Here is a 16,053-nt window from a genome sequence, read left to right as displayed (position 1 = left end):
GTTTTAAATTATAAAAAATACAAAGAACCCCCAAAGTACACGTCTCAAGATTTTATAGTGCTACAAAAGCAAATTGGTAGCTTTATACTACAAGCATTATAAATTCCAGGAAAACTATAGCCTTAGACCTGCAATCCCTTGTCAGAGCTGTTCATTTTGAATTAAGGGATCAGGTTTAATTGTCCAGACTTTACTTTTAACCCAGAACGTTTAGCTATTGGACCAGGGGTGATGGAAATGGAATAGCAAGCACCAAGGTTTCAATTTATCAACACTGGGTTTTCACTGGGATTAAAAAAAAAAAAAAAAAAAAAAAAAGTAGTAGGAAGCAGCCAACTAATGCATTTGACTAAATTAAATGACCTGGTTAATCATTGGTATAATGGTCTATTAGTCAATTACAGTAGTTTCAGAAGACCAAAAGGGACCTCTTTAAAACTAAATGAAGTGTGTTTGTATTATATTAATCAAGTACTGCTACAGAAACAAATATCTGAAATAGTGCATTATTTATAAAAATACCCTTGGTCTATGTTTGAATAATATTTGATGTGTATTCTTTCTTTATACCTTTGCAGGCACTTCCTCTTTAAGACTGGCACAGGGACAACACCGCTGTTCAGCACGGCCACACCAGGCTACACAATGGCAACTGGTGCTGTTTACTCCCCACCAACCCGGCCCCTGCCTAGAAGCACACTCTCGAGGAGTGCATTTAAATTCAAGAAATCCTCCAAGTTCTGCAGCTGGAAGTGCACCGCCCTCTGTGCTCTTGGCATTTCAGTTCTGTTGGCAATTCTTCTGTCTTACTTCATAGGTAACTGGATTCAATGGCTAGCACTCAAATGGAACACCATCTAAAGCTTAAAAATGTGTGTTGAGAACTGGCTCTTTCTGTTGGCGAGCAGCAAATAATTGTGATGCCATAGTGTTGATGCCATACCCTGAGTGATAATTGTGTAATGAGGACTTTCTAATTTGTGACTTAATTGCAAGATGACCCAGTTCTCAATGTATTGATTTAAGTTATTATCTCATTATGTTTTGACTGATAACTTGCTGATTGAGTATATTACACTAAATTAAGAGAATTAATTAAATATATAGCTGATCTGACTGGAAACTTAATTAAGTTAAAATGCTAGATGTGGTTATTAGCTCTTAGGTGTCAAAGTGGTATACCAGACAGTGAAGATACTTGTTTTATGGTTAAGACTGTTCATAGTCCAGACATCTAGTGCATAACCGCAAATTACAGATAAAGGATAAACTATTATGGGCTTTAAAAAAAAAGTATTTGTTCATGGGTGTCTGGATGCTGGAGTGGCTGATTCACCACTGGAAGCTGTGAAGACAGCTTGTATAAACAGGATAACTTACTGATAACATCTCACAGCTTACTTCAGCTTACATGTTTTCAAGTGTACCAGTGGTTTATAGAACCCTACAGTAGGAAACAAAAATGTATGCAGTTTGTTTTTATGATGTGACTCATAGACACCTTTAGTGTCTGGTCTGTAAAATAAAAAGACACAGGAAATTGACATTTTGTATTTTTTTACATTTTGCCTGTAGTCTCCAGTGTCTCCATTTCTTAATGGGTTTATTAAAATAAATGGTACGATGACGTTTTAATTATTGAAAGTTTGAAAAGTTAAACCTATATAGAAATCTAAATGTGAAAAAGACTTTGTCTTTGCAGATATTACATTTGAAGTGATAGCACATGTTAAACCTATATAGAAATCTAAATGTGAAAAAGACTTTGTCTTTGCAGATATTACATTTGAAGTGATAGCACATGTTAATAAAAAAAAAAATACAGAAATATGCTGTCAACCTCCTGGGAGTCAGTTTTAGAATGGTTGATATTATGTCTTTCTGCAAATATTAAAGACAGGATTTTGTAAACAAATATATTCCATGTTTCTCCTGAAGAGAACATCTGTTGCCGATTTAGATTGTGATCTGCAGAACTGCCTTTCATTATCTGTAGCTTGGCCTGTTTTAGGTAGCTAAGGAAAATCATACCTACTGTGGCATTATCACTTGAGTGAATCCACTGCAGCTACTTTTTTTTTCGTTGTTGTCATGGTGAATCATACTGACGTGTCCTGAAATATTGTATTAACAACTGAACTACAGCTCTTGAGTTTTTTAATTAAATTTTACTAACAAATTAGTATCTGTTACCATGAATTTCTTAAATCACATTTACTTGAAAAAGAAATAGCACAACATTTCTTAATGGATTTCATAACTACTTGTTTAGTTCAATCCGTTTGCATATGCGCTCAGCAGGATACTTAAAAGAAAAGCTAATTTATGGAAAAATATGGATTCCTAATCACACCACAGCCCTGTAGGGGGCCAGTATTACCATGCAGCTTTAGATACCCTTGCTTTTATCTTAAATTCCTGTTTTGGTAACACTCCAGCAATTCTTATCAAAACTTTTTATCTGCTTTTTAATAAAACTTGATATATGTTTGGCACAAAATCCTGTCACTTTCAATATAGGGAAAAAAGGCTTTCTATGTATGTTAACTATTCGTGAAGGGCAAATATAAAAAAAAAATGGAAAAGAAAAAAAAAATAGGTCACTGTTATTTGAACATTAAATTAATTTGACCTCTTTTCAGTTTTCATTTTCAGTCATCATCACCGTCTGTGTCACTTTTGCTGCCCTCAAACTCTAAATGTATCTACTTATGATAACATGGTTTTCCCCAACTTATTTAGTTTCTGTGTGCTTCTGGGGGTTTGGTTGCTTTACACTTGATATTAGAATTCAAAGACACTTTTCATATCTTAAGTATTTCGATTTCACAATAAATCTAATGTTAGAGAAAATACATTTTGCTGGTGCTGGCCTCTTGCTTTTCTATAGGATCCTCATCAGGAGTTCTGAAGTGACACAGTCGCTGGCCTCCACAGTCCTTGTCGCTGCAATGCTCTTACCACTGAGCTAACAAAATAAATGCAGCCCCCTCTTAGCAGTCTCCTAATTAGGGATGCATCTTTGGGTTGCTTTATTTTCTGATGGACTCAAACACCTGGCAAGCCAGCATCACATTTTACATATTCCCTATATGCACCCTTCAAAAAACGAAAGATTTCTGCCTGCGAACACTTGAAATATCAAACTGAAAGGGCATATTATTGCAAGAAAATTATGAGACTTTTTATTTACAGTTGTACTGCATTGTTTGAGTTCTCTTTATTGCACCAGCATACAACACATTTATATCATACTTATTTACCCTCTCTCAGAAGGGTACCTTTTGTTCATGTACGCCAAAGGTTACAGAACAAAATGTTTTGAAGAGAAAGGTGCTTTTTGGATTTAAGTTTTCCAATAAATACTAAAATTACAAGTGTTAATAATTTTGGTTTTACTTGGTCTGCAATAGAGTTTGAGTTGTTATATTTGTTTTCATAAAAATTCAAATTTCCATTTCCTTTGAAAGAACTTAAAAATCCCTCAAAATAGTTTATTAAATTTATTGAGTTGAAAAATCTACAACAATAATGTTGATAAAATCCACATTATAAAGCCATCACAATTAAAGCTGGTTAGCACCACCACATTAGTAAGTCTCACTGGTGGACAAATGTGATCTGCTATTATGTTTTTTTAGTTATATAAAATTGTTTTATATTGATATTGGATTTAAAAAAAAAATCTATGTCAGAAGAACAGACAGGATATTGTTGTGTTCTACTTTGCAATTATTTGCCTTTTCTAAATCACTAACCTAACCATAACTTCAATTTGCTGTGCATTTTAAAACCGTATATGCACTGATGTTGAATTTTTGTTTTGTCTTGAAGCCATGAACCTATTTGGACTCAACTGGCAGCTTAAAGAGACTGAAAACTACACATTTGAAAATGGGCAGGTTAAGTCTGTAGCCACTCCAACCAATGCAATCACAGTACTTTCGGGTGACAATGGTAAGACTTTTTCCAGTTTTTCTTGCCTATCTTGCATGCTTGTATGTGCTCATTTATATGTACTGTTATATGCTATATAAAGTTATCTCTACAATACACAAGGGAATTTAACTTTACAGTTTCCTTAAGGACTGTGTTAAAATTTTTTATTGATCTTATGTAATCCTTTGATACTGATCGCTACGATTTTCTCAACTTTTCATTTTAGTGATAACATTTTATGACTTTTTATTAACATTGGCTACAACAAGCCTTCTTCCTTACTAATCTAAAATGTGACAAAATGGTCGTTGGCCCAAGGGTTTCTGAATTCTTTAAGTTTTAGTGCTTCAAAACATGACCAGCAATCCCTTTCTGAAATATGTGCACTAGCAGATTGCCTTTCATTTGTTGCTTTATGAGGCTCAATGGCTTTCATGTCAGCTTGGACTCCATCGAAGGTCAATGTAAAATGTGGAGGGGGATGTTACATTATGACTTTGATTTAGTTTGTGTTTACAAATTGTGGAAATTCCTACATTCTGATAGTTTGTAGATGGGGGCATTTGTTGTCAGTTGAGACATCTGATAGTGGGAGGTTTGTAGTCAAGGTTACCTCAAGGAAGAGAAGGGCTTGAATTGATTGTGTATAAATGGTCGTATCCTGCTTTCTGGCATCTTAATTAGTGCTGCTTATGAGGATTTAAAATGACACCAGTATCAACAACTTTTACTTTTGGAGTCCTTTACAATATAATTGTGTTATTGCAGCTGTCTGTCTTTAAACACATTTACAGGGCCCTATTAATTTAATTAGTCTATTTATTTTTTATTTGAAATGACCTATTCTGAAGATGTCTTCTCTGGCACAATAGCTTCAAATCTAAGATTACGTTTTTATCAAATAAAGATACTGAAGTTAACAGTAAGCATAGCATAAAGCCATTGGTGTTACCCATCAGGATTTTAAATGGCATCAGATTCTACAATAGACTTTTTTTTTTTTTTTATGAAGGAATTTTTCAACATTTGAATTGCTAAACTAAAAAAGAAAAAAGTACACTACCAAGCCACTCAGAGGTTCACTTTTAGAAGCGAGGTGTAACATTTTTGAATAATTAAAATAAATGAATAAATAAACTTTAACAAAACCTCTGTGACATGAAACTATATTTGTTTAATCAAGTAAAGGAACTACAATGCTGATTTACAATGAAGCATTAATCCAGTAAAAGCACATGCAATGTCAGGTGCCATGTACAAAAAATAAAAATGCTATCCATCCCCTGAGTTACACAAGGTATGCTTCATGGTAGAACACTGTTTTAAGCAACCTTTTCCATTAGCTGTGGGATTGTAAATAAACTTTGCAATAATAAAGTGTTCTGCACAATTCTTTAGAGCTGGACATACGCAAACTAATTCCTATTTATCGTGCTATTTATAAATTAAAAGCTCAGCTGTTGGGTCGGAGATGCTTTTCAGCCAAAGTAGATGCAGTCACCATCTCTCTTAACATTGTGACTGTTACATGAGAGACAATTTCATTTTGTAGGGTTGCTATCAAACTACATTTTTGACGATGGTCAACTAATAACCCCCAGGCTCACACGGTCCCTGCCAAAGTCTAAACAGGCTTAGTGGTTCTGGGGTTAAAACATAGCAGGCACCCAAGTGTCCCCTCGGAGTGAAGTCAAGCCAAGTGAAATGGAAACATTCTGGTCTTGCTGCATTGTGGGTGCCCTGATCTTAGCATCTCTGTAACGCTTCCAAGGTTTGAGGAATGATTCTAGAAATCGCACCACTTTGTTTGCAACATGGTGCAGAAAATACGTTCCAGAAGCATATTGAGACCCTTATTTTAAGGATAGCCATTTGGAAAGCATTAGCATACGTTCATAGCATGTTACCAATAGATCTAGTGCCTTATACATTTAAAATTTTGATCATAACTTTTTTTTTTTTACAACATCAGGATAATTCAAATATATGTGTGAAGGATTAAAATGAATACAAGTAGCAGTAAAAAAAAAAAAAAAGTATTGTATACCTCATGTATTAAAACAGATTTGAAATAAACACATTGTATAAGGTGAAGATTTATTTTAATATATCATTGTCATTTAGTTATAGGTATGGATTCATTGCACTTCTATAACCTCTATGAGCAAAACATTTTGAAAAGAGTTCTATATTTTTTTTTTTTTTCTACTGACACGGCTATGTTAAATTCCTACAGCTACTGAAACAGTCGGCCAGTTTTAAAAATAACACTGGCAATTTCAACTTGTGATGCATGACCCACGGGATGTAAGTTCTGGAAGGGAGAGTTCTTATTGCTTTTAAAGAGCTCTTCAAAGCGATCTTTATTTCAAATGGAAAACAAAAAAGTGTAAACATGTTTGTCAGTGTCGTTCTCTTTAATAGAAAATATAACTAGAAGGAGCTACTCAGTGATTTTCTTCCCCTTGTTTGTAAAGTAATTTGTACCCTAATTGTTCTAATTGCTTTTTTAGGCTATTGAAATGGTTGAAGAAATAATCTCAATCAGGTTCTCAAAGCTTTCAGTGGCCTCCTTAAGGGTTGTTGTTGACAATTATCTTTCAGATACAACATCTTTTTCAGTAATTTCTATTATTTGCTTCTGGCAGTGTTGCAGGGGAAAATCTCTGACTTAGCCTTTTATTTGGCAGTGGTTGCAGGGGAAAATCTCTGGTGAGGCCACACAGGGGGTGTGTGTGTGTGTGGGGGGGGGGGGGGGGGGGGGGGGGGGGGGGGGGTATTGGATGGCAGGGAGGGGATAAAATCCTCCCAGCAAAAAGATGGAGCCAGGAATTGAATACGTGATTAAATGAATAATTAATGCAGCAGCCACAGATGTATAAATAGGGTGATTGCAGGTGTTAGAATGGTTAGATGTTTTTGCTGTTGGTGTTAGAGGTACGTGGTGTGTGCTTCAGTGTTCCGTGTCGTCTGTAGTAAGTGTGTTTTTGTATAGCATGTTATTTTGGCCCGTGTGCCATGTTGTTTGTTGATGTCTGTTTAGTGTTTTGTTTTTGTTTATTTATTTATTTATTTGTTGGTAAAGGTGTGCTTTAGCACTTCACCGTATCTTCTGTGTCTGTGTCTCCCTTCCTGGTAAACAACAACCATTGCCAGTGACACTGTCCTGTCACATTGCTTTATTCTTTAAAAGACGTTTGTGTGTATTTTGCTTTTTTATTAAACAATAAGCTGGCCAGAAAACAACAGTAAAATTGTTTAGGCTTTAGAAACATTATACAAGCGTTAAAGTATAAGCTTAAATAACTTTTTAGTGTTCGGTGCTGCAAATTATTATTATTATTATTATTATTATTATTATTATTATTATTATTATTATTATTACTGGGACTTTGATCACGTGGGACCCCTTTTTTGTTGACATCAAATTACAAGTTACTCTGTATTCCTATTATGAATATCCATACCCAATCCACTCCTATCATTGCTTACTGGATTTTTTTCTGGATCTCCTCAATTGAACCAATATCCTCTAATTTTTTTGTTCATTCAATTTTTTTTTTTTTACTGTTAATATTCCACAGAACTTACACAGATTTTGGTCCTGTAAAAAGTCTGTATCACTGTTTTAAACATATAACTAAAATATACATATAATGTTGTCAATTGTTTCTTTCTAGTAATTTGCACTAAGACAAAACAAGTGGTAACTGCAATGGAGCAAAAGCTCAATATTTTGTGCAACAAGTTAGGGTGATATCAGTACCCTTACATGAAAAACATGAAGTGAATGGGTGAGGAAACCAAGTACTATATATATTGTTTTTTTTTGTGAATGAAACTTGGAATTAGTTAATACTGAAAAACAATTTCCTAAAAGTCAAATCAGTTATCTGAGGGAATAAATAAAGCTAGTAGTTTAAATTAAGCAGTACCACCAGTTCATTACATTCTGTACAGACGAAAGAGTCAAAAATAAAATGCATTGACCAACCTTCCACAGAACAGTTATCAGTAGCCTGTCTGAGTACATGACATAAATGTTGTATTTTCTTTATAAAATGGGCTGCAATGCAGATTGCCCACATACTGTCTGGAATTATATTGTGCTGAACAAATCACAGGGACCTGTGTTTCCTGTTGGTAGTACAACCATGAAGGTCGATCTTTGGACTAAGGTACATGTTGGAATTACATTTGTTAGGATGTTCTGTGAGCAATTTTTCATTAGATTTAGAGAGCAGTTTGAAAAACACTGAGCAGAATTGTGTGCTAAACATTGGGCTCTACTATTAAGGGATTACCTGTTTGTATATGGTGTAAATTCATACCCTCACTCTGTTGTAGAATTGATCCGTGTGCCGCACTAAATATCTTTTTTCGTGGACAAATACCATACCTGTCATCGCAGGTGTATGAACAGCATCAATGGCTGCTCATTCTACAGGAGAGCTTGGTATTTACATTTCATTATAAATAGTATTGCAACGTCTATGTTTCCTGGAAGGACAGAATTACATCTCTTCAATTAAAATTGTCAAATTTATATGACTGTTTTATATTAGGAATTAAAATAGGAAAGTGTTAAAACGTATGCCGTTTTAAGGTCTTACTTTTTCAATTATTTATTTATTTATTTATTTTTGTTTAAGGAAAACTTGGTGTTTTTCTCCAAGAAAACAATAGCATAGATTCCGGAGAGGTGGATGTAGGTCGCCGTGCAACACTAGAGGTGCCTCCCGGGGTCTTCTGGAGATCGCAGGTTTTCATCGATCAACCGCAGTTTCTGAAGTTCAACATCTCGCTTCAGAAAGATGCTCTAATTGGAGTGTATGGAAGAAAAGGCCTGCAACCTTCACACACTCAGGTACAAAATATAAAATCAAATAAAAATAGCTGGGAGATGACAGCCACCAGGTGTTTATGGCCTTAGCACTTTTACAAGCTACATTTATGACAGCGGAGTGCATTTTTCAAAGCCGTTGGTGTTTGTGTTGACTCTTGTCTAGCTCAGGATTATGTCTTGGGTTTTATGGTACTCTGTGGCAGCCTTGAAAAGTATGCCTAGAGGGTGTGCAAAGAGCATTTGTTATAGGCTTGTCGACTGTGTCATTGCACTAAATTTCCTTTCACTCTTCCAGAACAGGTTTTTATTCCCCATAATTCATCCTCTAGAATTTCTATGCATGCTTAAGTACAACTGTTGATGTTTTCTAGACAGAATAATCAATCTTTTCAGTCGTAAGTGCTGTACTCTTAAGTCAGTTACAACAGTTTCAGCAGTTTGTAATATAAAATACCAAGGTTACAAAACAAAAATAACAAGCCAGATTTAGCGTTGCATATTATGTAGGAACATTTTCGTAGAAAGGACAAGCCATAAATCGTTGAAGTAACTGGCAGCAACTGTCCATACAATGTAAATCAATATTTGCCAGAAAGTCTTTTGTGACACTTTCTAAAAATGTCAGTTTGATTGCTAGAGGATCAATATGTTTCTTTAAGGAAGTGTATAGAAATAATGAAGATCACTGACCGCTTAGTGAAAAAAAAGAAATCAAGGTACTTTCATGGCATTCCTCTCAACCACCAGTAATTGTTTTTTTTTTTTTTTATTATGGTTGTAATGAAAGGCTTATTTTTGATAACTTGTAAATGTTTTAGCTGTATCAAGTACATTGAATGATATATCAAATAACTAACTGTGCTTTTCGAATCATGAAATAAAAATAATAATCTTTATTTTGTATAGCGCCTAAATGCAGTCATCTCAAAGTGCTGAACAATTTAGAACAAAAACATTAAAAACAACAAAACAAAACACAACAAATGAAAAGGTAATAGTTTCTGAAAGATGTGAGATATCTTTGGAATGTTACTTCACAGTATATGGTTTCTATCCAGGTCATTTCTGACACTTCCATCAAAATACCATGTTAAGTACAGAAAAAAAAAAAACAGAAAACAAAACTCAGAGGCAGCTCCTTCCCTGATCATTGCTATCCCTTTTTGTGATTAAGATGAGTAACAGCTTTCATGCCAGATAATCCCAGCATATACTTCATGCTTACTGGTCTTCACTTGTCTCAAAGAGAAAGAAACTCACATCAGTCAGCAAGCTAATAATCACTGTTTGAACTTAAAACCTACTTAAAAGTTTTCACTATTTGAATGACCTTGTAATTGTTCTCATTTTTGCTCAGTAATTTATTGTTTTCTTAATGCCCTGACTAAAATTATCTGGAAGAATCTTGTGCTTAGCACGTAAACTTTGGAATTTGATTCATTTTTTAATTAAAATTTTGTGCATTTTTGTGTCAGTAAAATAAAACTAATTTTCTGAGGATGCTGTGTGCTGTTAAAAATCCATTAGACAAGGCAGAGCAAAATGAATCATTCTTCAAAAAAAAAATATATTTAGCAATTGGGTACATTGGTGGAAGATGAGAAAATGGCAGATGTGTTTACTATACAAAGAATTTAGTTTCTCTTTACTTACTGGTGGCTGGTGTTTATCATATACAATGTCATATATTAAACTGCTACGTTTGCTTTCTGAAATGCACAGCTAAAATTGGAAAAATGTTTACATACAAACATGTTATAAGGAGATATATCTACAGATTAGATATTATATATTTTCTCTTTTCTTTCAGTATGACTTTGTGGAGCTCCTCGATGGCAGCCGGTTGATAGCAAAAGAGAAGCGTAGTCTCATTGAGGCTAAAACCGGAGGGCGCCATGCCAGGTCAGTCAGTCTCCATGAGGCAGGGTTCATCCAATACCTTGACTCTGGAATCTGGCACTTGGCGTTTTACAATGATGGAAAAAATCCTGAGCAGGTGTCCTTTAACACTATCGTCATAGGTAAGCTCAGCTACAAAAAAATCCAAACACCTTTTGCATGCAGTATTTTCAAAAGACAAAATAAACAGTACATGTCATATTTTATCTTACATAAAATCATTTTGAAAAGGTCCTTTTATAGATTCATGTTGTAGGTCTTTATATGAAACATGTGTTGCCCCTTTCATTCACAAAACTTGCTTTAACCTTTAACTATTTGATGAATAACAACAAAACCCAACTTGTACATTCTGAGCATCTTCATGTGCCATAATTTGCATCTAAAAAGTTTCATTCATTTGATTCTGAAACTTCTGTTCTTTAATAAAAAGGGGGCTTTCAAATAAAGTGAGAGTTAAAGCTTGAGATATAGCCTAGTAGTCTATGCAATATATTATAAGAGGGGGATTTGTTACCTGTGTGGGTCATCACCGAACAGTACTGAAGCAGACATAGAGCATTGGGTGTTGACACACCACACAGGCTCGTATATTTAATTAACAACAGAGGTGCTGCCAATGGGGTACCAACAATGGTAGCCCTAGTGTCAGATTGAATAACGAAAACAAAACACAACAAAGCAACAACGAAAAAAAAGTTTGCCACACAAGGCGAGCGCTAGTCCTACTAAACCATCTCTATACTTTTTGGGATCAACATCCCTTAAATTGACCTACTTCTGGGCTCCCGGAGTCCACGCATCCTCACGCTGACTTCGGCCTCTTCAAACTACCTTTTCAAATGGCCTCGGCTGGGCAATGCCTTGATGAAAACCATCTTGCAGTGGAAGGGTTTTGTGTAGTAGGGTTATCTCCATGGAGCAGACGCTCTCCTCCTCCATGTCAACACAGCAAGCTTTCGCTCTGTGCTGCTTTTCTAATCCATTACATGGTGAAACATTGTTTAAAATATTTTAAATATTAGTTTGAAATAAATCTATGTTTCTGTTATATTATTACTATTATAACTATTATGTTATTACTATTATAATCCCTCTTCTCTTTTCAAGAATTGTACAGTACCAGTATTTGTTACATTTGATAATTATTGCATTTGTAGACATATGGTTAAAGCATGCATACATACCTTTTAACAAAGTATACCGGTATATAACATCAGTATGTTTATTTAATTGGAATGTGGAACCACAACATGCTTCGTTAATACAGCCCAAGACACCTTAAAGCTAGTATGACTGCTTTAGTTTAAATCAAAACTCTGAAACTATTTATTTACTAATCCTAAAGTTTTCTTTCAGTAATTTAGTTCTGAAACAGGACTGTGCTACAATCTGCTCAGTTGAAAAAGTAGCTTGTCAGTTTCAGTCACAAACACAGTTACAATGTTACTGACTCGTCTACCCCTTGTTGGGGCTGGATCATTTAGATATTAATTGGAGGTGTTCATTCATTCACTTGTTCATTCGTTCCGCTGTTCCTGTAGAGTCTGTTATGGAGTGTCCACGCAATTGCCATGGGAACGGAGAGTGTGTTTCTGGAACATGCCATTGTTTTCCTGGGTTTCTTGGACCAGATTGCTCAAGAGGTACGTGCGTAGGGTACACATTGCCTTCTGTCCAACCGGAACAGCAAAGAGACTGGTGTCAATTTGGTTAAACAAAGATATTTGAAATTACGCCTTGAAATTACACTCTGTGTCAATCCCCATGATAAATTGTGAAATAACGTTAAAAAAACATTTCCATATAAATTGCCTTCTGAACATGTACAATTATCTTTCTAAATTGGTGTGTGTGTGTGTGTTTCACTGTTCTTGTTTGGTTTCTGGCTATTAAGATTACAATTGAGGTATTAAGGTGCTATTATTTGGTTGGAAGTGTCATGTTTACCAATGCAGATGTTGTTACAAAGCATAGTAAGCTGGTTTCTGGCTTGTGTACTAATATGTTGATATGCTTTATGCACAGCTGCCTGCCCTGTGCTGTGCAGTGGGAATGGGCAGTACTCCAAAGGACGCTGCCTGTGTTTCAGTGGATGGAAAGGGACCGAGTGTGACGTGCCAAATACTCAGTGCATTGACGTTCAGTGTGGGGGGCATGGGATCTGCATCATGGGGTTTTGTGCCTGCAATAATGGTTACAAAGGAGAAAACTGTGATGAAGGTAAAAATAAAATAATACAATCTTACTTGAGGCCCAGAGTGAAAATGAACTACTAAATAGAGAACAGAATGAGTCATGTGTAATTGAGAGCTTAGTCATGAAGAGTTATAGATCTTGGCTGTATTGTAGTAATCCCCACTGGTCAGCTACCATACAGCCTGTCCGAGACTCATCCCTTCTGAGATTTGCCTGGCTGGACCTCCTCTTCAAGGTTCATTAGATTGGCAAAATGTTTTGCTTATATTTTGGCAGTAGACAATTGGCTTGTAAGTGGAAACACACATTGATCTTCAGTCCGCCTGATTGGTGAGGTCTGGTTTTACCCATTTTATGGAAACTAGCCTTCATGCTTGTTGTAGACCATAAGAAGCCAGACATTTAATTCACACCCATACAGCCAGATTACTAAGCCCCAATGTTAGCATTCTGTTTAAAATATGCACAGTCAGACTTAAATGATGTTACCGGTGATTGATTTAACCAAGTAAGCAAGTAAGTGAGGTTAACAATTGAAGCAATCATGTTTCACCTGTTTAAGTAACTTTTTTGACCATCAGTGACATTTTTTTTAAGACTGTATAAGGTGTTGATCCTTGCAACATGTAAGACACTGGTCGTTTTCCCTTTCACAAAGCAAATATTTACTTTGATTCACTTATAGACACTCTTATATTGTAAGCCTACATTCAGAAACAGCAACTTAAAAAGCCAATAGCAGTAGATGTCTGTGTTTGAAATGGAGGGGTAAAATGGTACATCAGTTATGCATTTTCTGATGAAATGCTAATATTCCTGATGGTCGTTCAAATGTAAAGCCCATTTTTTAGGCGGAAGAATCCCATCCCCTCAAATAAAATTGATTTTAACGATCCCTACACACACAGTAATGTTAAATTGTTGAATTAAAACTCATTATCTCAAGGCCATTAAAATGAATTAAGAGAGATTGGGTCTAATTATCTAGGATGTTTTCGAACCTGTAGGCCCCTGTGTGGCATGTCAAGGGGGTTGCATTGTGCAGCTAAACATGTTCAATTAACAGATTTCTAAAATCTGTAAGTTTCTCCTGCTGTAATTTAACTGTTTCAACCATAGACATGTATGCAAGTCTCTGAAAGATAACTCCACTAAGATCAGTCTGCTCTAGTAGAAAGATAACTCAAATCAAAACAGCAGATCAGTAAACCTAAGTCCAATACTAATATATACCATATGTCTAAGTATACAGCAATGAAACAAATTAAATAAGAGGGTAGTCATTCTTTAAAGAAACTTAGTGCTAAAAAAGTTGAACCAGTGACATCGAGTACTTTTAGATTTACAAGGTTTCACATTTAGCTTTACAGGTAGTGATGGAAATTATACATTTTCTAATCCTAGCCTTCAGTGATGTAAAAAAAAAAGGTTGAACCTGTTGCTAAAGGTGTACTGATATTTATAAATATAAGGATATCAATTTAAGTATACATATATAATTTACCACCAGGCATTCAGGTATGTTAATTATTTGTGATCTCTCTCTCTCTCTCTCTCTCTCTCTCTCTCTCTCTCTCTCTCTCTCTCTCTCTCTCTCTATATATATATATATATATATATATATATATATATATATATATATATATATATATAATCAGCGGATTGTTTGGACCCGTCCTGTTCCAAACATGGGATGTGTATCCATGGGGAGTGTCATTGTAATCCAGGTTGGGGAGGCACCAGCTGTGAGACACTGAAAACCATGTGCCCTGACCAGTGCTCTGGGCATGGAAGCTACCAGGCTGAAAGCGGCACCTGTACATGTGATCCCACCTGGACTGGCCCGGACTGCTCAGTCGGTGAGAAACAATTAAATATTAAGTTGCAACTATATCAATAGAATATAGTACATTTCTTAATATGTTAAAATATGCTGTACGCACTCTGTGTAGAATCATGTCACCATTGTAACAGCTGCTGTACGAATCCCAGTGTTTAAATCCCAACAAAACCATACCTTCCAAGTGGTGTCCAGTCTTTGTGAGCTTCAAACAAGACCTAACCTGGATTGGAACCGAACAGATCCCCAAAGTGTAAAGGATAGTACATTAATTGACTTAACAGTTTGTTCAAGAAATACAGTAAAGCTTTACCTGTTTTGATCTTGTTTTCTAGAAACACCCATACACATGCTGTTCTAGACAGGAACATTGTCTATCTTGCTATAAAAAATATCTAAATAAATAAACAAATACATTGTTGACTACTTAATACAGAAATATAGTAATAATGGATATGAAGACCAAAGGCCTCCACCTGCACATCTCTTCATCTTCGCCCAGCAGTAGGGGGTTAGCCCATTAATTAACTCAGCATTTCCACTTCAATTACATTTACTTTAATTAATAAGTTCGTTGTGAGGATCGACATACCATGCTGGAAGCTGGTGTGCTATAAGCAGATAAACACCTTTTTCCCTAATGAAAAATTGATCAGATTGATTCACAAGTAAAAAGGGCACCACAGAATCCAGCGGCCTTCTCCACAGTTAATAACCTGAAGTGCTGACAGGGGAATCAGCCTACCCAAGGTCTCCAAATAGAAGGAGAAGCTGTCCTATAAAAAAAAAGGGGGGGGGGTGCTTCATAGATTTTCTTCACTGAATAATACACTGTGCTAACCAACAAAAAAATGCTTTAATGTGTCAATTGTACTGTAAAACTTCGCATATTGGAGACCGGCGATTACTTGAGACAAGTGTTTATATTAGATCACTAGCTTCACATGCTTCATGTGGTCATTGAGAAGCTGCAAACAGACATTCCAGCAACTACTTAAAAGGGTGTGTCAGTGGAAACTAAGTAACAGTTTTGTTTTATAACAAAATTACATTGTATTGTACACCCTCAAGTATAAAGTGAAAGCATTATTACGGTCTTTTTATATGCACTGGTTAACAAGGTTACGGTATGCGCAACATTGGAAAAGGAACAAACAGAAGTACGAATTTTTATATAATCTACTATTGATAATAATAATAATGATAATAATACTAACAATAATAAAAGTTAAATCCATTAAAAGACAGTCCTGTAGATATCAGTACACAGGTGTGTAGGCTGTGCTTACTGCATAATAATAATAATAATAATAATAATAATAATAATAAT

At 35.4% G+C, this 16,053-nt stretch overlaps 1 protein-coding gene across 20 annotated transcripts in view; it reads left to right on the top strand.

The window, feature by feature from the left end:
• Positions 1 to 16,053, top strand: part of LOC121320601 (teneurin-3-like) — a 280,613-nt gene that overhangs the window by 221,365 nt on the left and 43,195 nt on the right. For 19 of the 20 annotated variants that reach the window (XM_041259216.1, XM_041259197.1, XM_041259160.1 and 16 more), the window contains 7 exons: positions 579 to 817; positions 3,835 to 3,957; positions 8,592 to 8,806; positions 10,596 to 10,806; positions 12,229 to 12,330; positions 12,713 to 12,907; positions 14,542 to 14,742. In XM_041259216.1, coding sequence (XP_041115150.1) covers positions 579 to 817; positions 3,835 to 3,957; positions 8,592 to 8,806; positions 10,596 to 10,806; positions 12,229 to 12,330; positions 12,713 to 12,907; positions 14,542 to 14,742 — 1,286 coding nt within the window. The remainder of the gene's footprint in view (positions 1 to 578; positions 818 to 3,834; positions 3,958 to 8,591; positions 8,807 to 10,595; positions 10,807 to 12,228; positions 12,331 to 12,712; positions 12,908 to 14,541; positions 14,743 to 16,053) is intronic. The other variant, XM_041259098.1, reaches the window with a different exon arrangement.

This window comes from Polyodon spathula, chromosome 1, assembly GCF_017654505.1.
Source record: "Polyodon spathula isolate WHYD16114869_AA chromosome 1, ASM1765450v1, whole genome shotgun sequence".
Taxonomy (NCBI): Eukaryota; Metazoa; Chordata; class Actinopteri; order Acipenseriformes; family Polyodontidae; genus Polyodon; species Polyodon spathula.
Note: the sequence above shows the minus strand (reverse complement) of the source record. Positions and strands in the feature narration are given on the sequence as shown.